General features: G+C 38.8%; 1 protein-coding gene across 1 annotated transcript in view; it reads left to right on the forward strand.

Annotated features, from left to right (window-relative positions):
• The window catches only part of KLHL14 (kelch like family member 14), a 100,778-nt gene that overhangs the window by 71,537 nt on the left and 5,928 nt on the right, over positions 1 to 23,313 (forward strand). Inside the window, exons 4-7 of the mRNA XM_061169806.1 lie at positions 5,687 to 5,776; positions 13,660 to 13,738; positions 21,598 to 21,788; positions 21,870 to 22,028. Of these exons, the coding sequence (XP_061025789.1) occupies positions 5,687 to 5,776; positions 13,660 to 13,738; positions 21,598 to 21,788; positions 21,870 to 22,028 (519 nt within the window). The remainder of the gene's footprint in view (positions 1 to 5,686; positions 5,777 to 13,659; positions 13,739 to 21,597; positions 21,789 to 21,869; positions 22,029 to 23,313) is intronic.

Raw genomic sequence — 23,313 nt, forward strand, 5'->3', positions numbered from 1 at the left:
AGTGAATTAATAAATGGCCATCAGAAGGGGATAGGACACGTTATAGGACACCCATCAGATGAAACACAGTATGGCTGTTGAAAAGAATGGGCTGGTAGGCAATCCAAGTGTCGTCCTCCGACCAAGATTGCACCGTCGCACAGATCTGGCCTCGGTCTCCCTCCCAGACCTCCTCTCAGATCCTTCTGTTCTTGGTCTTCTTGCTGTTCTTGCTACACTCCACACCTGTGCCCCAGGGCCTTGGCACTTGCTATTCCTGCATCTACGCCTACCTCTACCCCTGCATGGCTCCCTTGCTCACTTCTGTCAATTCTCTGCTCAAAAGTCATCTTGTTCAGAAAGCCCTCCCTGACTACTCTCAAAATTCCTCACCCTGTCCCTTCCCCTCCTTGGACCCAGCTTTACTTTTCTTCATTGCACTTATCATTTGAAACAAAAGTGCCTATTTATTTGTGTCCATGTTTATTACATGCTTCCCCTGACTCGAATGTTCCTTGATGCTGTCATGACCTCCCCAGCAGGTAGAACCTTGCCTGGCATACAGTAGCAGCTGAACAGGTCTTTGATTGGTGAGGAATGAATAAATGAATGTATCCTTGAGTGCAAAAATGCAAGGTACTAAACAGTGTGCCCATAGAATGCTGTGTCAATTGTATTAAAAAAAAATGACCCGTATATATAATCTCTCTGGAAGAAAAATCCAGGAACACAATAACAGGGATAGCTTCTGCAGTAGGGAACTGAAAGGCTGAGAGGCATAAGAGGAAAACTTATTGTTCCTGTATATCATTATTTTTTATAAGACTGTATTTTTACAAAACATGGGCATTAATTACTTTTTCCAAAAAATTATGTCATATTTGACAGTTTTGCAAGTTTATGTATTTGAAGCCAAAAGGAAATCAAGGCCCCCATAAATGTTACTTGAAATGATAAACATTCAACAGCCATGTATTTAGCAATCCTATAAACTTGTCATAGCCCTATGCAATCTTGTTTGGATGCTCATGCAAATCTGTGGTTGCAAAGGATACCTATACTTTCTGTTGGAAGGGGTATATATATTCCTTAGCTATAAAATATGGGAGGAAACAGGAGTGTGGATCTTAAGTAGAACAAGGCCTTCGTAAATGCAGCAAGACCCCTGCACATTTTATATGCCAGGAAAAGGGCCTCTGTGCCCAAGATACTTTGAATCTGCTCGCAAGGTTGAAATATGCCCTCGCTGTTTAAAAAATAAATAAAAACCCTCTGCCAATAGACTCTACCCATCCTTAACTAGCTGATTTGGTCAGTGTTTTTCTGGCTCCATCAAATACATGTAAATGTGTCTTACTTTAAGAAAATCCACTATTTGAATATGTGGATTTATAGAAAAAAATGTAAAGGAATGTCCACTTGCTTTAATTATGGATTCTTTTAAATATGAAAATAAGAAACATTTAAACTGTGATTCAATACCAAAAAATTATACAGAAATTTCAGGAACACCATCATTGAACACACAGGTACTTGGTAATTACTTGCTGGTTGGATGAACATACCTATTGAAAATCAGTAGAGTGAAATGGATGAGAGCATGGGTTGGGATCCAGATATCCCTGTGTTTGGATTCTATCTCTGCCATTCATTAGCTGAGTCTGACCTTCAACAAGTGACTTAACCTCTCAAGGCCTCAGTATTTCTTACAGAAATAAAATGAATGACCAATGCCTCGCTAATAGTTATATTATATGAAAGATATAGGCAAATAAAATATAGATATATTTTATCATGTATTATATTTTATCATGTATTATAATATCATATATTATTTCCTTCATGTAATTTCTGCCTGATTAGGAGCAAGTAAGAATGAATCATAAGTGCTGTTATATTTTTAGAGATATAGTATAGGTAACTATATATAAATATAATTACATTTACACATATGTATATAGCACCTGCACAATGCCTGGCACAGAGTAAATGTTTGGTAAATGGTGGTTCCTATTGTGAAAAGTAACACAAAATACTCTGAGAGTTTGACTCTTCATTTTCATATCCACAAAGACCAATTTTGTGCACAACATGCCAGTACATTTCATTTCACTGTATGGGGAGGGGTAAAAGAATTTGTGTCACTGAGATTTTTGTGGCCTTAAAATTATGGGAAAACAATTAACAGGTATGTAAGTGAATTGTGGCAGAGATTCAACTTGTAACAATGGCTAACATCTATTGAGTGTATGATGATTAGTCATTCTGCAGAGTAAATACTGTGACTTAATATCCTCTCCAAGGATGGCCTGCTTCCTACTTTCTTAATTAAAAATATTAAATGTAAATGTTTTATTGAATTTCCCAGACTAGAATAGAATAGCAGGTATTTAGAGTGGGAAAGGCAAAAATGGTACAAATTGCTTCAAACTTAGAGACTAAATGAATGTGCTCCCTCGGATGACCAAAGGTTTCTTCCTTTTCAGTTTTCTGGCTTTTTTTCCCCTTTCCTTCTAGCACTTCGAGTTTGTTTAATAAAGTTGAGAATTTTCACAAAGGGCCTTATGAACACGTGTTATTAGATTTTAAATCTGATTTGAAAGTGCCTCTCTCCTACTCCCTGTGAGTAAAGTGACCTTTTTAAATGGAGGGAAGTGGGTTTAGATGACAGTCATGATAAATGCGGTCATGTTCACTCAATAAAATAAGGCCCAGTGCATTTGAGGATAAATCAGTGAAATGTACAGCCCCACCTGTCTGTCTCCATCATTCATTTCCACTGTCACTTTCACAGTGGCTGATGGATCACAGTTGCTGTAAAATTAGACAGCCTTTAATCTCATTTCATCCTGATTAGCTTCTCTTTACCCTTTCCCTCTAACTCACTGACTGACACGCTAAAAACTCACACCGGGCTGTATATGAACAGGGAGTACAAACTTCTCCTCCGGTACCTGCTTGTGAGGGCGAGGCCGGCGTGCATCCCTAGAGAAATCTGGAAGGGAGAGGGCATGTCTTCCTTGTTATTTAAAAGATAATCAATAATTGCGGTACCCAGTGCCACTTTAAGCAGATGTTTTCTCTTGATCACTGCCCTCTTTATTTTGCTTTCGTTCAGGTTTAATCAGAAGTCAAAGAAAGGAGGTCTTTTGCAAAACTCAAACATTGATTTCATATCGATTTTTTTCTAATAGATTTGGAGCGTTTTACATTCAGAATAATCCCAAAGAGTTATTTGTGTGTATTTATAGCCTCTCAATTCACAGTAATAAATCAGAAAAGACAACAATTCAGGAATGAAAATGCTGAAAGAGCCAAGAAATATAGCATACAAGGTTTTAAAACAAGAGTAAAAATGGGTAGATAAATGAGAATATCTTCAAGCAGCCTTTATATTAGCATTTCAAAGACCTTCTCGTATTTTGAAAGTTTCAATAGTTAGTTTAGTGCAATAGTTTCATTTGTTTGCATAAAGCATAACAATAGGGGTAATCAAATGAGAAAGAGGCTTAAGAATAAATCATGTATTCTTTCCTTCACTTAATTTCTGCCTGAATGGGAGCAAGTAAATGGCAAGAACAAAACACAACTGTTGTTCTATTTTCAGAGTCTGTGCTTTATTATAAAGCTGGACTTCCGGTTAAAAAGAAGATAATACGATTTTTTATTACTTATAAAATGTGGGCATTGAACTGACCAAAAATTTTAAATAAATATTGGAAGACTGGTAGTCATAAAGTAAGTTGGTTGTGTCAGTGGCTGCTGTTCTTACACGCATGTCTCATACGAGTATATGCTTACAGGTGACAATGCTGTAAGTTTACTGCCCAGATGGCATTGTGATAAACCAGAGCAGCACCAGGCTGTTCACAAAATACACAATATACATAATATATGGGTAGCATAGTTTTGTGTTTGGTATTTTGCAACCAGCATCATAATCCAAACAATGATGAGTTAATTTAAGAAAAGAAAAAAAGATGTTCAAAACGTATCCAGTCACCCAATTTTAGTTGCTGCATGAACTCAACATATACTCTGCCCCAATGGGCTCTGAGAAGTGAAGCCTGCAGGAGCTATATGGTTAAAAGCATTTTCCAAAGACATAACTAAGGGTTGGGGGACAGAAGGACATTGCTGAGGTGACTCCCTAAATCAACTGACCTAATTCATGGGCCACACAAATCCCTGGCATACCCAATTTCTACATGATCCCAGAAATCCAGGGTTTCCATACCAACGTCTTCTCCCTTGTGGCTATAAGTTCGAAAATAGTGAATATTCACAGTAAAAGTGAATACATAATAGAATAATGAAAATTCCTAAAATCTTTTCCTATGAAGCATAAACGATCTGATTTGCTCTTTCAGAAGATGTGTTACAGGTTTCAAAGCTATGCCTGTTTCTCCTTATTTTTGTTTACATATCTTAGCCAGCATAAGTGCATTCTGAGAAAAAAGATAATAAAAACAAAGTGAAATGAGATATATATCATCCAAAGTAAATTGGGTATAAGATAGGCTCGTTCTCTCTCTCTCTCTCTCTCTCTCTCTCTCTCTCTCTCTCTCCATTGGCAAAAGAGTACAGAGTACGAGCTGGCCCTGACTCATATTGATTTCCCACTGCACTGGTTTCTTAAGTGCTCTGTTGATCCGTGTCAAGCAATAAGTTCCCTGCCTGAACATGCATATCACCTCCCCATTTGTCCTCACCTAGATTTAAGGTGCCCATATGATGAGCTGAACAAGGACATCATTTTTCCTACTGGTGTCACTGGGCCCAAACCACTGCCTGTGATATGATAACTAATGCTGTGTAAGTTTACATTCACCATATGACATAATAATAGCAGAGACTAACACTGCATTGCACACGGGGTGACGGGGGCGTCCTATTCTTGTTGTGTGTGTCTCCCCAAAGAAAATGTAAATGAGAACAGATCCAGCGAAACCTTTGGTGGGTTTCTGAATCACTCCGCCCTCCTCACAGCCACCACCTTTGGGGCAGAGCAGGGCAAGACGAGGGGAATGGATATGTATGATGTTCCTGACGGTTTTTATCTTTGTTCCAGAAGAGCTCTTAAGCAGATAGATAGAGAATGTGTGATTGTGCTGCTAATGACATTGTACAGGAAATTAAGCGTATACATTTGGAGAAGGCATTAAATCAGCAGGACCTTAATTTAAAAACTTAAAACTGTATGGAAATTCAGCTTGCTCATTGCTGTGGAATAGAAAGCAACCAAGCACCCTGAGTCTGTTTATGGAAAGATTGCCAGCAAGCCAAGTTTGGGCAGAGCAGCTTAATGGCTCCAAGTGGATGCTGGGTTATTTCTTCCAAGAAGTAAGCCCCAGCCCTGACCATTTGGGAGTGTCAGTCATGGTTGTAGACTGCACGATCCCCATCATCAGGCAGGTGAGGAGGACTTAAGAATTGAAAGCAGCCCGACAGGTTGTTCTTGACTAATTTGCAGAATAACATTATGTAAAATTAATCAAAAGGGGTGGGGTTGGCAATTGCTGGGAACACACCGCTGAGCCACTGTGGATTGGTGGGTGCCCCACTCTGCTTGTCTATGTGCTTTTCTTCCTTCTGACTTAGTCTCACGTTTTATACATTTTGGTGAAAGCACGTAACTAGTGAGCCAAGGTATCAAGTCCTAAGATGGAAAATTTTATACGCCTTTTTTTTTTTTTCTCAATTCCAGTTATGCCATACAACAGTGCCCATCACTGCGTTGTGGAGGTGGAAAACTTCCTGTTTGTGTTGGGCGGAGAGGACCAATGGAACCCTAACGGTAACTATTGAACCACTTAACAGTAGTGTCTGTGTGTGATGAGAGGTGCCAGCGGCAGTCCATTTTGTAATTACCGTGGAAAACATATTTCTGTGCAGCAGGGACAAACGAAGTAGTCGGTGAAGTGGGCTGACAATTGAAGGGAGGGTCCACCGTTGAGCTGGCAGAGGACACACGCAGCAGTGCATTCACTCATGGACTGTCTGGGGATTTGGCTTCACCGTGACGCCCAGCCCCTCTCCTGATCCATCCCCTGAGGAATGCCACCAGCGTAAGCCCAGACTCCCTCAAGGGAGGTAGCAAGCGGCAACTATTAAGAATTCTCACCACCTTCTCCACCACTTTTCTCCCATTTTATCAGGATAATAATATGCAGTTTCAATAGATAAGCGTTATCTGCTGTCACGCTGTACATGACCTGAGCTGAAGTTCCTTTGCAGCGTTCATTACTTGACACCTGTTCTGGCTGCTGCATCTTCTGAAAGGGCTTCGTCCACAGATTATCCACCATCTTCCCTGTTGATGCGATTACATCATAATTGTATCACAAAGAGAAAGTAAACGTTTGAATACACTTCCCAAGCCTAATGCAGGGGGAACACTGCGCCTTGAAGAACACGCAAAATTATCAAGATATTTTTGGAAATCTTGCATGTGAAGGAGGGGTTGCAGTTGTAGCCTTCTGTGTAACAGAGATCATTATGAGTGAGAAACCATAAAACAGCTTGCAGGTACACATTTTTGCTTTAAAACCCCAGAACAGCCAGCTGAAATTACATATACTGCATATATTTTATGGTGAATGTTCTCTTTCAGCATCTGCACAAAGGCAAATTATAGAAAATTGTTACATCTGTTCACTCTAGAGAATCTTAAAGGAAAACAACCCAGGCCACCCTCCAAGAACATTTCTTTGAAGAGAAGGGGACATTCTTTCTCAAGATCAACTTTGTTGGTTCATATCTTTCAGTTTTGGAAAGATGGTTCTGGGGCTTTGGGAGAAACAGATTTGGATCAGGAACAAAAATATTTAATATCTCTCCTCTAACTTATCTTCGCAATGACTGATTTGATATGTTAAAACAAAACAAAACAAAAACCCTGGCCAATATACAATCCACTGTAAACTCTCCATTTCCTGTTTAACCTCTTCTTCCGAGGAAGTGATTTGAACAGAATGGAGCGTTTGTAAGGAAACAGTACACAGCCAGCAGGTTTATCTAAAAAAGAATCTGCAGAACTTCGTTTTTGGGGGTTTTTTTTGTTTGTTTTCTTGAAGGCCAGATGAAAACTAACACATAACAAGAGAAGGCTGGAAAGTCCTGTTTCTTTCCCCCTTTTTTTTCTTTTTGGTCACACCGCGCAGCATATGGGATTTTAGTTCCCCGTCCAGGGATAGAACCCACACCCCTTGCAGTGGAAGCGCAGAGTCTTAACCACTGGACCGCCAGGGAAGTCCCATGGAAAGTCCTGTTTCTAATGATGGTGCTCTCTCAGCCCACCTCCATTCCCACGTGGGATAAACCTTTGCTTAAAGACCAGTCTTGGGGCGACAACTCAGTTTTCACAAATCACTATGAACCTCCCATTCCTGTGAGACAGACCTTAATCAGCAACACAGAAAACCCGCTCCCTGGGTTTACCCCTGCCCCCCCCTGCCCAAAATAACCTGCCACTGCTTACCGTTCAACTTCTATCAGACACACAACCGAGAGGAGGGGTGGGGGGATTAGGGGCGAGTATAAGGGACATATTCCTTCTTCTAGTCTAGAGAATCGAGATTTTATCGTTGAGCTAATTCAGATTCCCATAAAACTACGCCATTGGACCTCACTGATTTGCCTCCCCCCAACCCCTGAGAGGAGCAGTGATTCAGTTTAAAGCCCTCAACAAATATGCTGTGAGAAAAGACTACAGAAAGCACAGCATTGCATTTCCTGTGGGGGCACCTTTCACTGCCACCACTCAGCGTGCTCTATGTGAAGACCTGCGTGACAAGTCCTTGTCAAACCAAAGTACTGAGGCATGGTGTGCTTTGAACAATTACTTCTAACGCCAATCATATGATTTAATGTGTCTCTTTTGCTTTAGCCGCCAGGAGGCTCAAAATTGAACTTTAGTAAAACTTTAATTACTATATTTTGTTTACTTTTAGTCTCCATATGGGCCTAGCAGCTCACAGCTCTCTTTCTGTAAGACCCTTATTTAGAACTTTGGGAGTTCCACCTGCAAATCTGAGTCATTCTGTCCCTGACTTGTTTCGCCTTTGAGGTCATTTAGTATAGATCTGGGTAAATGCTGATGAGCCACTGATTAGCATCTCCTAAGCAGAGGATAATTGGTCACACTGTGAGGCAAGCAGGCCAGTCTTTTGTACCTCATGTCAACCAATCAGTCATTGGCTGAGGCCTTCCCCCAGGTGGGGGTGAGGGTGGGCAGTGAAGTGGCCTGTTCAGCTGAGGGCAGTTCTCTAGAGAGGGAGCAGCTGTGACCATGAACAACCAACAACCAGCCGCTAGGGAACAGGTGTACCAATCTGGTAAAAGTATCTCAGCTAGGTACCAAAACACACATCCACCACCATCCCTTAAATGGTTTCCATGGAGCTTCATATTCCATCCATCTGGTCAACCACAGCCGACCATTTTGGTATTAGTCGTAGTATTTATTGAGTACTCATTATTTCCCAGGAACTTTGCTAAGCACTCATCTGCATCATTTCACTTAATCCTCATGACCATTCCATGAGGCCTGTTGCATGATTGCTCTAGTTTTACTATGAGGAGTCTAAGCCCTAAGAGTTTAAACAACTTGCCAGGACACACAGCTTGCAAGAAGATGAGTGATTCCAACGTAGGTCTGTCTGACTCCAGAGCCTCAACCTTTAGCCAGTGTATCACACTCTCCACCTCACATAAACATATGTATTTAATTAGATATTAAACAACAATTGTGCATTTGCCTTTGATCTTGTGAAATTAAATCAGTATTGTATCACCATGGACAGCAGCTCTTACTGGCTCCCAAAGAGCTCTTCATTATTCCCCATTTAGAAAACCATGAAGGGACACCATCATCTCAAAAATATAGGATTTTCATTTTATAATACCGCATACAACTAAAAAGGAAGCAGTTAATACCCAAACTTATAAAGAACAGCAATGCTATAATAATATACAACATGCTTTAATTTCACTACTGACAGGGAGGAAAAATTAAAAATCCATGAGTTTAAATGTTATGTATACATCAGTTCCAAAGATGAAATCTTAAGTTAAACTTTAGATCTTATGAAAATGGTGCCTGAGATGCATGTCTTTGAATGAAATACAAAAATGTACATTTCAATACATGCTCATAAAACACAAATATGTACTCATAAAATACAAATATAATTTTATTTACTGATTATCTTGATTACAGGACCAAAATTTGAAATCATAAAACATATGAGTTACTGGAAATATAAGCAGGATACATACATTTTTTTTCTACTCAGCTATAGATATTAACTCCTATTAACTCCCTTCATGTCATTAGTGATAGACTGCATTGTAATATGCTAATATACATGCATATATTCCTTCAGTGCCCCAACTAACAGAGAACCAATTTACATTTGTCACTTACTGATGATTGACTCCCAAAAAAGACTGCCCGCGGGGGATTTCCTTGTCTTCCTGCTTCCTTCCCCTCCACCACTGGCTGAAAACTGCCACCCCTGCCCCATTTTACCTATCTCCCAAATGATAGTCAACAACAGGGTCTGGTGACAGGACATCATCAAAAAAAGGAAGAAGTGGAGGAAGGGTTAGAAGAAAATGGAAAAGATGAGAAGAAACTAAAGGAGTGAAGAGTATTCCAAAATTCCATTGCATGTGGCTACCCCTCTCAAGCTTCTAAGCAGTGTCAATGAAAGCCACAAGGAAGAAATGAATGTCCCCATTTTATCTCACTTTCCTCACTCTACCACACTCATTCCTTCTGAGATTTATTATCCCCTCTGCACATCCTTTGCCAACTTTAGAACATCTTTCTTCTTTTTATCTTCCCATCCTCCATCCTTGCCCTTTTTTCACACCATCGACTCTGCCTCTGGAAACTCTTTCTTTATCTTCCATCGAAATCACACCAGTCCCTGCTTAGCCTTTTCTCTGAGTGAAGGCCACTGCCATTACCACCAATAAGCAAAGCAAATAGCTGATTTTCACCACCAGTGCTCAGCATGTGAAGGCATCTGTCCCATTGCTGAAAGGAGGCAGATGTCTTCCTCCAAATGGAAATTCTAAACCAAACTTCACAGAGAAACACTCTTATACATGGTGTGTATATTCTACTTTCCTCTTAACAACCCTGATCTTCAGATACATTTGGGAATTAACCTTGAAACCTGACTATCAAGAGTGGCTTTTATTCTACAGGGAGATGATTGCAAATTCTACAAAAACTTTCTTATAAACCAACTCTAGACATAATCCTTCCTTGGGTTGGAGCCTCCCTTTGTGGGATCCAAGTCTTTTGGGTCATACTCACTTGTGGCACTCTTAACTCTTTCTGCAATCCCCAACTCTTTCTGTAATCCCCAAATAAAACTTGACTTACCACCCAACCAGGCCATCCAAACCCTCCCATGCAATCCTTGGAACTCATGATCTCACATCAACAAGATCCCTATAATCCTTAAACTCTTCCCTAAATGGTCCCTTCAGCTTCTTTTCTAATCAAAGCCTGGCTATTCTCTGAGAGGACTGTTTTCCCAGCCACCCTCTTCAATGGGGACTATGTTCTGTTCCCCACCCCCGCCCTTATATTTCACATTATTGGAGGCCAATAGCTTTTCTACTTCTTCTTCATTGCCACTCCCACATCCTTAAAACTCACCACTTTAAAGGATGTCTTCAGATTTTACCACCTGCTGCCCCTTTATGTGGCAGCTACCCACTGTTATCCTGGAAATGCCACCTCCTTCACTCTACCCTACCACTTTTTCATTGTCCATCATCCCCTCATGCCCTTACTTCCCTCCTTACTGAGCTTATATTCTATTGCCCATCCTTATAATCACATTAGTGCATACACCTGCAGCCCTCGTGTCCTTCTCTCCTATTATACTTGCCTGGTAAAGCCCTGGTCCTGGTTAAACCCAACTCTCTTCCACCTCTCCCCTCCCCCTGAGCAACTAAACGTAGACATAGAAAACCATATGGCCATGCTGGCCACTAATGAACCATGCTGGCTACTAGCCAACTCCACTAAGTTTCCCTCGTCAATGCACTCTTCCACCCTCTGAGTTAACTATTTCACACCTTCTCTCTCCTCAAATACCTTTCTCCAAAACCTCCCTCCTCACTCTCAGCTGATAGCCTTGCTTCTTAGTCCAATGAGAACAGAAGCAATCAAAAGATAAAATCTGCATCTTGCTACTACCAAATCCATTGCTACCCGTATATTTTAGATAAAACATATCTCTCTTATTACTGTTTCTGCTCCAACTTAAAGCCTATTCCTCATTCCCTTTTGCCTACTCAAGGACTTTGGAGTACTTCTGAATTGAAAAACACAACCAAGAACTAAATAAAATTTTCCCTCGATGCTGCATCTTCCTGCTATAATCTTCTTTTTGTGTCAGAAGTCCTAAGAAGCATTGCTTATCCTCTTGCCTCTGCTTTCTTACATCTTTGTTTCTCCTGAGGAGTCCCCACTCAGGCTTTCAGGCCCTCCTATCCACTGAAACAATGCTTGTCATGGTCACCACCAACCCCCATGTTTCCAAATCCTATGGTCAGTTCTCCGTTGCTCACTTCTCTTTTTGAAACACTATTTGACGTGGCTTCTAAAATACCACCATACTTTTCCTCCTGCTTCTGACAATTCCTTTTCTTTGCTAGTTTTTCTTCTTCTCCCCCAGGGCTCATTTCCAGCACTCATTATCTTCCATTTCCATACCCTTTCCCTAAGAGTTTCATCTTGTTCTTTGATTTTAAACAATATCTCTTGACTAATGACTCCAAAATTTGCACCTGCAGCCTCATTTAGCCAATGGCCTACCAGCCACTCATGCTTTGAGATCCGATAGGCCTCTCAAGGTTAAGTCCAAAACAGAACTCATGGCTTCTCTCCCTAACCCCCCAACTACCCCTGCCTGGTCTTCCCCACCTCGGCCAATTGCATGACCTTCCATCCAGTTCCGCTGGCTAAAAACCTAGCAGTCGTCTTTAATTACTCACTTTTTCTTATACCAATGCTCAATCTATCAGAAAATTTTATTGGCTGTGCCCATAGAATAGATCCCAAACTTGACCATATCTTGCCTCTACCTCCACTCAAGCCAGCTCTTGCCTTGACTCTTGCGATGGCCTCGTGACAGGTCCCCCACTTCCAGAGCAGCCCTTGTATGGTCTAGTTTTTTACACAACAGCCAGAGTGATCATGATAAGAGGTAAATTAGGCCATGTTTCTCATTTGCTCAAAACCTTCCAGTGACTTCCTGATGTTCTTATGACAAAAGATGAAACTTGACACCAGTCCACAAGACACACCGTGTCTGGACCTTGATATACTTCGACTTCTGTCCAAGTCACCCCAACATTCTTGCTGGTTTTGAATGCATGGCCAGCCCAGGGACTTTATACTCACCTTCCCCACTGCCTGAGATGCTAATTCTGTAGATATTTGCATGGCTTGCAGAAGATATCTGTGAGCAGGTGACCATCCTACTGAAACTGGTTTCCCCTCTATCAATCCCTGCTTTATTTTTCTTTCTGGCATTTGGTAAAGAAAATATAGCATTATTATATATGTATTTATTTACAAGTCTGTGTTTATTTATTTACAAGAACGAGGACTTTGTCTTTCTCGTTTACCAACATATTCCCAGAACCTAGAACACATAAGACACATAGTGAGCGCTCAATATATATTCTTGCAACTAATAATTGTGTTGTGTATACATGCCCGTGTGAGTGCGTGTACACACACACACACACAATCCTATCTGTTTATTCCTGTGGTGAAGTTTGGTACCTATATTTCAATGGTTAGTTACACATACATTAATGAAAAACGGACTTTTAGAGTTGAGACTTCAGGTGCTTTAGATGATTGTCATGTCAGTTGCTACACAGAAAATGGAATACACTCTTTTGCTTCTATTTCTTGCTTTGGTGTCAATCTGTATGTAAAACGAGATTCATTTTAATACCTTGGAGGCATTACTGTGTTTCTTAGGCTCAACAGAGGAGATAAGCTTGTTAACCAGCTCTGAGGACGCATGTTTCCCATTTCAGTAAAGGTACCTGTGATACATCACAGCAACTGTGCTTTCCCCAAATGCACAAACAGAACTTGCATGACAGTCATAGCCTACAACTGATTTCTTAACGCAAACTCTTATTGTAGTGATTGCTATTGTTTCCCTGGAGACAGAGTAGACTCTTCCACTGCTAGAATTCTTGCATCATTTAGAAAAAGGTTCTATCCAGAGATATCACACAAGTTAGTCTCTAGAACTGATTATGTATAGACAATAACTTCATGTTTTTAAAACCTATAAACACCAAAATACAGAAATTTTACCCTAACTTTGGGATAAAACTAGTCTGGTAAACATACTTGCTTATATTATTGTGGTTGATTTATTTTTATTCCAACTCATCACTCCCCCAGAAAAAGTGGAGGAGAAAAGAAGAAATAAAGGAAAAACGTTTGAAGGGGCACATAAATTTTTCTTGTGACTTATCACTTCTCATACTGTGTTAGATAGTCCCTCTACTTAATTCATCTGTTTGTTAAACCTGAGAACAGAGGCATCTTATAAAATACTTTTAAATGTGCAAAACAACAAAGGAATTTAAGTTTTAAGTGTCTCAAATGTATTTTTACAGGAAAACACAGTACAAATTTTGTCAGCAGATATGATCCCCGATTTAATAGCTGGATACAACTTCCGCCCATGCAAGAAAGGTAAGTGTCTATTTCTTAGGTCTGAGACATTTGTGGCTGCTTTACTGGAAGCAAGGATGCTGAATAGTTTTCCATGATAAGGTACGCTAAACAGAGCCAATGAAAGACACAGTAGTCAAATACAAAACCTGGCCTGGCTAACTTAGACTAACTGCCTTATTAACTCAATGGAAAAAATAATCAAATAAGTCAATTATTTGTCCCAATGGAGGAAGAAAAAATTTGTATGACTTGTCTTGCTTTTTTTGTTACTAGTTAAATTTCACTTTTTTATTGAAGTATAGTTGCTATACAATATAAGTGTACAATATAATGATTCACAATTTTTAAAGGTTATACTCCATTTATAGTTATAAAATCTTGGCTATATTCCCCGTGTTGTACAATATATTCTTGTAACTTATTTTATACCAAATAGTTTGTACCTCTTAATCCCCTACCCCTATCTTGCCCCTCCCCACTTCCCTCTCCCAATTGGTAACCACTAGTTTGTTCTCTATATCTGTGAGTCTGCTGCTTTTTTGTTATATTCAATAGTTTGTTGTATTTTTTGGATTCCACATATACGTGATAGCATACAGTATTTGTCTTTCTCTGTCTGACTTATTTCACTTAGCATAATGCCCTCCATGACTTGTCTTCCTTTTCCACGTTGAATTGGTTTTGTTTTTTTTTTTTTTGACAAGCAGAGCTACAATTTCACTGGCTATTCCACTCTTCTTAGTTATAATATATTTAAATCTTATCATTGAAATATAAAATACCATTCTCACAATGATATGTATATACTTCGATGCAGAAATTTCAATATTGAACTTTTCAAGTCTCACAATCTCAAATTCATTGCATTTACCTCCTCAAAATCTCCCCATCATACATTCAAAAACAGGTGATTTGTTAGCTTACAAAGAAAACAGTTTTGCAAAGTGTCCTCTCATTTTTAATGTATGCAGTGTTTATCTCACCCAGTTCTCCTAGCATCAAAGGACAATAAAGCATCTATGTTTATACATATTCAGTTCTCCTGACTGTTACTTAGGCAGGACACTATGTCTTAATATGCACATGTAAATTCACGTACTAAAGTTAGAACACTTGGTTCTTTTCAAATAATATCTCAACATCTTCTTGAGCAAATTTTCCAATATAATAGTAACGATAAGCTGCAACCTATTTCCTCTTCTCGATTGGACTAAGAAGTAATTTTCTTTCTTATTTCCTTCATAACCTTAACATCTCCTTCTTTAAACATTCAATCAGATTACACTGAGATCAAGTTAAATCCTTAATCATAAATTCAAAGTTAAAAAGAAATTTTCAGATCATACCATTCCTCAAAAAGGTACATTACTACAGAAAGAGAGTATGAATCTCTGCTATAAAGAAACAATATCTAACTTTGCATTCCATATAAGCATATTAAAACTCTCTTTCAGGAGACTAAAAGCTATACACTGAAAATGATGAGGCACAAAATAGTCTAAGGACCATAGACACTGGTAGGGAATGTCTAGTTGTAAGGTACCTCAAGAAATTATTCTGAGTCAATTAATATCCTGACAAACTTCTCAATCCTCCTGTTGTGTATACATGTATATATAAAAGCCTCTCCTGATGTCTTTCTCCAGAGTACCTTGTTTCTCTCCTTTTGGGGTTATTTTCTGGTTGCTGTTATTGTAGCTGCATCACTTTACCCTTTAATCAAAACCATTCCAAAAAATTTTATTAAAAAACATTTAAAAAATACACATCAATAACATGTTTGAAATGTCAGCATCTCATCACTATGGTCGCCTTTGCTGGGGGCTGTTCACCACAATAATTAACCTTCACGCCTTGGGTTTGGGAGGCATAACTCACGTCGCGGTCAATTATCTCACTGTAGAGCCCCTAAGGATGAGAAGTATTGCTGCAAAACCTAATTAGTAATTTTTTTAAATGTGTATTGTTTACTTGATATTCTATAATGACTTCCTCTGAGGCACTATGGCCTATCATGGCAGGGTCCTACTTAGACAATTTTTAGCAGCTCATTGACCTGATAAAAAGACCTGCCATGGTCTGTCGGCGCCCGGCAGCCACCGTTGACAGGATGGACTGTTTAACGTTTCTTTCGAAGTCATTATGGTATATCATGTCAGGTCCCTAGTAAAAGAAGTTTTTTTTTAGATTTAGAACAATCAACTCGATAGACCAAATAAAGAGCTCCTTCCAGAGCTGAATGGGAAAAGGCAGATCTCACAAATGCCCAGTCAATCTTCTAGCTCCATATCTCCTATGGGTTGGTTGACCCAGGCAGCAATCCATAACTTAAAATGAAATTTTCCTGTCATTGCCGAGCTTCCATTCAACATAGCAAGTACAGTTAGCTACCAGCATGGTTTAATTGGTGATTAAACAAAGAAGGGGAAAAAATCTAAAATATATGAGATACTCTTCAGATCAGAAAAGAGGTTTCTTGAGACATTTGAGTTAATTTTGCATTGTATAGATCATGAGTCAAACTCACCAGAAGTTCCCCACCTCCCTCCTTCCATTAGCTGCTGCCTAACTGCTGAGAAGTTGTTATTATGCTGAGAAGTTACCAAACTGATTGAGAATAATAGAAACACATTGAAAGCCACCTCTGGGGTCACCCACTCTTACAGAGCTGGCTGGGCAAATTCCTAGGATTATCTTACCTAATCAGAGTGTCCAAAAGAATATAATAAAAGTGCAGGGGCTTCCCTGGTGGCGCAGTGGTTGAGAATCTGCCTGCCAATGCAGGGGACACGGGTTCGAGCCCTGGTCTGGGAAGATCCCACATGCCGCGGAGCAACTGGGCCCGTGAGCCACAACTACTGAGCCTGCGCGTCTGGAGCCTGTGCTCCGCAGCAAGAGAAGCCACGACAGTGAGAGGCCCGCGCACCGCGATGAAGAGTGGCCCCCGCTCGCCGCAACTAGAGAAAGCCCTCGCACAGAAACGAAGACCCAACACAGCCAAAAATAAAAATAAATAAATAAATTTATAAAAAGTGCAGAACACCCTCCCAGTTCAGCAGAGAAATGGGCACGTGACCTCCAGGCTTACTCAACCATAGGTCAACTCATGAATTGTATGCCTGCTGCCTATGAGGTTACGGACAGAAGTAATTAGACAAAAGTACAAAGATAAATGTAAAGCTGTTGAGTTGTTTTGGTCTCAGATTTAGGATTTGATTCTTCAGTAAGAAGAGGGCAAAAATGAACACTTGGATCAATAAAAATGCTTTGGTGACTTTAATGTTGTTTTCCAAAAAAGTAGACATTTTAGGTATTATTCTTGTGGAGATATTACCCCCTAGCTAGTCTTGGAAACAGAAAAGAAAAAGAAAGGAGGGAGGGAGAGAGAAAGCCATTTGGAGAGCACCAGTAACAAAGTTTAAGTTTCACAAACTAAGTGAAATGCCGGAAGCAAATACAACAAAGATGTTTCCAAATTTAAATACTATGTTTCTAGCAGCCTTACAAGAAACAATGGGAGACAATATTGTGTTTAAAAAAATCTGTTGTTTTTAACATGATGGTAGAAGTCAAAAGTTGAAACTGAGATACAATCTCAGTTTTCTGACCTAAGGGTCAGAAAGAACTTGTAAAGATCTGTACAATACACAGGTTCAAAGTATATTTGTAGAGGTCATTGGTAGTCTTTTTAAACTTATCTCAATTCATTGAATATCCTCTCTGGCATTGGGACAGGGGGTGGAGGGGTGGAGGAGGGAGAGAAGAACAATTTGAAATACAAATAGTGTAATTCCATTAAAAAATCTTCAATAATCTTGAGCTTCCTTTTTCCCCAAAATAAAACAGCCTAATCAGGTGTGCTCTTCATGTGGGTAGGTGGGGCAGGGAGCATTCCCAGGAGGGACCTGGTATGGTAAAATTTTAGCCTGGAGCAAATGTTCACAGTTGCTGATAGACCATTAACTATCCAGTGTTTCTATAATGCATTTCGTGAATTGTCACTTTGGGCATGCAAGGGAATAAGTCAGAGACTCAGAACCTTCACTATTAAAATTTCTGCATAAAAATGCACTTTTAGTCAGGAAGTGAAACCTACTGATTTTTTTTTTTTTTTTTCCCGTTCAGAACCTAACAGTGACACTGTGTGGATAAAGCTAGGCGTACACGGAGCCTCAGATTAGGAACGCCTGGGCTAAAAACAGAGAGTTCCAACAGGCTCCCTCGGGTTAAGAGAGGACCGAAGGAGCCAGAACAGAAAGAGTGAGAAAACTGAACTTTAGACAAGATAGAAGGAGTTCACACTGCCAAAAGATCTTTCTCTTATTCTCCACTATCTAAACTTCATTAAATAGAGGATTTTCATACTTGTCATGACTAACATTTTTCTCTTCTAAACCAGAATATAGTACATAATACACAGAAGAACTCAGAATATAGTACATTACCCACATGGTCCAAACGATGGGATTGGCCCACTAAAGATGGCCTATTAGTAAAATTAGTAAATTAATTATTTCAGACGCTCCAAAACCTGTCATAGAATCATATGGAAGAGGGACACTGACCTAACCTGGTGTCAACGATGCAAAGAAATATCTGTGTTACTTTAGTACAGATTTTTGTAGACGTGAGTCGGTCTTTTCAATCAAATATTTTAACTTGGGAAGGTAAAAGCGCTAGTAAAATAACCTTGACCTATCATATTCAATAAGAGACCAATTGAAATCTGGTTAGAGAAATGGAAGGAACCAGTGGTCCACCTGTGTGCACTTAATTTTGCTATTGTTTTTAAACCTAATTTTATATTTAGATGAGTTTTTACTTCTTTATACCAGGAAATCCCAAATTTTTTAGGTTATCAATCCCCTTGATAATCTGATTAAAAACTTCCCCCCAAAATCTTTCTCCAAACATATTCCAAAAAATGCACATATATACATATATATATAAATATATAAAATACATGACATTTTTAACAATTTTTTTAAAATTAATTAATTTATTTATTTATTTTTGGCTGTGTTGGGTCTTCGTTTCTGTGCAAGGGCTTTCTCTAGTTGTGGCGAGCGGGGGCCACTCTTCATCGCGGTGCACGGGCCTCTCACTATCGCGGCCTCTCGTTGCGGAGCACAGGCTCCAGACGCGCAGGCTCAGTAGTTGTGGCTCACGGGCCCAGTTGCTCCGCGGCATGTGGGATCTTCCCAGACCAGGGCTCGAACCCTTGTCCCCTGCATTAGCAGGCAGATTCTCAACCACTGCGCCACCAGGGAAGCCCCATGACATTTTATTAAAAACATCTTTTTACAATTTCAGAGCTTCATATATGCCTCAGAAGACATGGGCCCAGGATAACAACAACCCTTATTTAATGAAATCTATCTCACTTGCTCTTTATCCTCCTTCCTATTTTTATCCTTCTCTCTTTTTCCTTTCATCATCTTTCTGAGTTTTGCACAACACATATTTCTTTCAAAACCATCAAGAAAATATAGGGAAAAAAACCATAGCCAAAATATTACTCTCAAATTATCAATGATGCTAACAATTCTAGGACTATCCAGAAAAACTGAACCTTACGATCTAGCAATCCCACTTTCGCATACACTGTATCCAAAGGAACCAAAATCAGTATCTTGAAGAGATATCTGCACTCCCATGTTCACTGCAGCATTATTCACAAGAGCCAAGATATGGAAACAACCTAAGTGTCTGTTGACAGATACATAGATAAAGAAAATGTGGTGAATATATATAATGGAATATTATTCTGCCATAGAAAAGAAGGAAACCCTGCCATTTGCATGACAAACATGGATGAAACTGAAGGTGATTATGCTAAGTGAAATGCCAGACTGAGAAAGACAAATACTGTATGATATCACTTATATGTGGAATCTTATTTTAAAAGTCAAACTTAAAGAAACAGAGTAGAATGGTGGTTGTCAGGGGATAAGGGTGGGGAAAATAGGGAGAGATTGGTCAAAGGGTACAAACTTTCAATTATAAGATAAGTAAATTCTGAGGATCTAATGTACAGCATGGTAACTATAGTTAATAATACTGTATTGTTTACTTTAAATTTGCTGAGAGAGTAGATCTTAAGTGTTCTCACACGAAAAAAAGTTACTACATGAGCTGGTGGATGTGTTAATTAATTTGATTGTGAAAATCATTTTACAGTGTATGCACATATCAAATCATCCCATTGTACCCTTTACATGTATTACAGTTTTGTCAATTATACCTCAATAAAGCTGGAAAAAATAAAATAAAACTGCATATATCACCATCCACAACGTATGCCATACATTTATGGTATAAATTATATAAAAACACTAAAGAATTTAGTCATCACTTAAAATACTATTCAGAAAAGTTTATATGCAAACATCTTGATAGCTGATTTTTAAAACATTTTTATCCAAATAATATCAACTGATAGTTCCTGAGCATGAACAAAATGTTGGACACTATGACAAGCACTTTACACATGTGTTCACAAACAGCCCCATGAGGAAGGTACCATCATAATCTCTATGTTACAGATGAGCAATCTGAGGCTGAGGGGGTTAAGTAACATGTCAAAGCCCACACACCCAATAAGTCATATAGCCAGGCAATCTGATTCCAGAGAACAGACTTTTCATCAAGATGCTATATACTGCTTCCCAGTGGTTTTGACACTTAGTAAACACAACTTGGAAAATCTCCAAACAATATAGGTTTACCTGATTTAAAACTTCTAGGGCTCCTCATTTTGCTGTTGACATTGTCCAAGAGTCTTTGCATCAATTTTTATAAAGACCATTAATTCAACAAACATAAATTATGTTCTCTGAGGGGCTTGGCACTTCATGATTGTACTTTTTCAGTATTGAACCATACGTTATCCTTATGAAGTATATTATTCCTGTAGCATGAATGAGAAAAAAAGAAGCAAAAGGTCAAGGACTTGCTTAAGATTTCAACCTAGTCATCCTAACTCCAAATCTTTGAGTCCTCTTCCAACCTCTTTTCTCCCTCAGCTGTCATATATTATTAGTAACTAAGCTTTACATCCTCCTTTAAAATATCTTGCATCACCTCTTTTCATGTCTTCTACTAAAACTCTAATTCAGGTCCTCAATCTCTCACTCCTAGATTATATTCTCCCTCAGAACTGGCCTCCCTGTCTCCAGTCCTTTCAACACAGCTTGCATGTCTTTTGCCTTTGATGGCAGGTAGGATAATTTAATAAATAGTCTCTCTTGAAAAGAGACTTTAAAATATTCTTATAGCTTCGTAAGAATCAACACCAAAAGCTACGTAGATGAAATTCCCAATATGGGTTATATAAGAGCAAGATTTCAACACTATATTCAGTTGAAAAAGTTTCTCTATTTGCAGTCGTACTGGGAGGAAAAAAGAAAAAAATGATAATTGAAGAAAAATTTTGATGATGTAGTTCTCTTATAAATTGGGAACAATGACCCTTGAAGGACCATAAAGCAAGTGAATGTCAAGATAATTTATTATTGTTGCATTATCTACCTCATTTTTCACTTTGTCTTACTGAGCTGTGATATCCTTACAAGGTACCAAATATCCCAAACATTAGTGAACACTTTAACAGTGTATAAAAAGCAAGATAAAAAGAGCTGAAACAAAGAGTTTGTGAATTTCTCCTCTACTGTGACTTTAGTATCGATAATGTTAACCAGCATGGGCACTGCAGATGGTTGCTGTACAAGGTCTCAGATTTAGAAGGGAGCTATCTGTGTAATTTCCAAAGGTCTGCACCCCTTTCTGAAACAGGATGTCCCCCCTTCCTGTGACTGACTGGGCTCCTTTTGTGATTTACATTGGGTTGTTTTGTTTTTTGGTTTTTTTCATTGTAGAAGAGCCAGTTTCTATGCATGTCGGTTGGACAAACATTTATACGTTATTGGTGGACGGAATGAAACTGGCTACTTGTCCAGCGTGGAGTGCTATAACCTAGAAACAAATGAATGGCGTTATGTGTCCCCTTTGCCACAGCCTCTGGCAGCTCATGCGGGAGCAGTGCACAATGGGAAAATATACATTTCAGGCAAGTCTTTCATCCACTTTGTGTTACAAAGTTCAGTTCCAAGGCATTTTCTTGACTTGTGTGTCTATGCTTAATTCACAGGGGGTGTACACAATGGAGAATATGTCCCATGGCTGTATTGCTATGACCCTGTCATGGATGTCTGGGCTCGAAAACAAGATATGAACACAAAACGCGCCATCCACACTTTGGCTGTAATGAATGATCGCTTGTATGCAATTGGAGGAAATCATTTGAAAGGTCTTTTTTTTCTTTTTTTTAATCACAATAACATTTGCGTCTCATATTTCTTGCTAAGGGGGTTTCTTGTTAGATAATCATAGTTAACCAAGTAAAAAAACAGGTTGACCAAATAAAATCTACTCTTTGCAAATTAGCAGTACCCGTGGCTTGGGCAAGCACTTATTTTGGCTCTCCTGCAGATAGGATTATTTTGAAGTAACCACATACATTAAAGAAATGAATAATGATGTCTACAGAAAATTTTAAAAACTAGAGCATTAATAACTGAAAAGCACAAACAATTTGTTGTAACAATGAATTCAGCAAAATAAATTATTCCTTGTCACCAAAATTATAGTAATGGATTTTTTCCAGAAAATTGTTTTTATAATAGTCATAAAGAACTTTAGTCAGAGAAGCACAAAGAAGTGTATATGTGATTTTTCTTAAAGAAAACAGTAGAATTTCATGTCTAAATTTAGAATTATTTCTTTGAAGAGTTGAATATCGAACCATCTATGATTCTCAAATTCTTTCCATTTGCTTTTTTAATCAGTAACATTTAAAGCATAGTCTTTTTAGAGCCATATTTTGGCTATTTCCCTCCTCGTGTATGTATGTGACTGCAACTTTTTTGTAGTCTGCGTGCATGTGTATAACACTGAATTTGACAGGAAAGTGGAGAGACCTGTGATATTGAGAACATTATTGAACTGCTTTGAGCTTCAGTTTTCTCATCTGAAAATGAAGAAGGTGGTCAAGTTGTTCTCTAAAATCTCTTCCAGCTCTGACCATCCATGATCTTTGAAACTGAACAAAATGAGAAACAGGCCACCTGGGTATGGCACATAAGGCGATTCTGTGCATTTATTTTCCAATCATATACCCATCTTAAACCATGAGTTAGATATAGACATTTTTTCTCTTTTTCATAATACCTATTTATCCCTAAATGTAATAAATACTGGACAAGTGTAATTTTTAAGTAAGTATTTCCAAGTTCATATTCAATCAGAAATGTCAATATTCTGGGCTAGATCTGCTTCTTACCTTAGAGATCTCCTCAGTGGAAGGGAATTTATCTTTACTGCTTCAAACTCTTCCCTTTTCATTCTTTTTTGCCTTCACTGGTGCTCTTTCATTTCAATCCATACACCATTCATTCCTTTACATCAACGTATTTTATATTAACTTTGTAGCTTTCTGCATTAAAATATGACTCCTACTAATTTCTTTTGCACAAGAATGCCTAATATTTTAGGAACTTTTAGTATTTAGGGTTATACTTGAACAGAAAAGACTT

Source organism: Eubalaena glacialis, chromosome 15 (assembly GCF_028564815.1).
Source record: "Eubalaena glacialis isolate mEubGla1 chromosome 15, mEubGla1.1.hap2.+ XY, whole genome shotgun sequence".
In the NCBI taxonomy this organism is placed as follows: Eukaryota; Metazoa; Chordata; class Mammalia; order Artiodactyla; family Balaenidae; genus Eubalaena; species Eubalaena glacialis.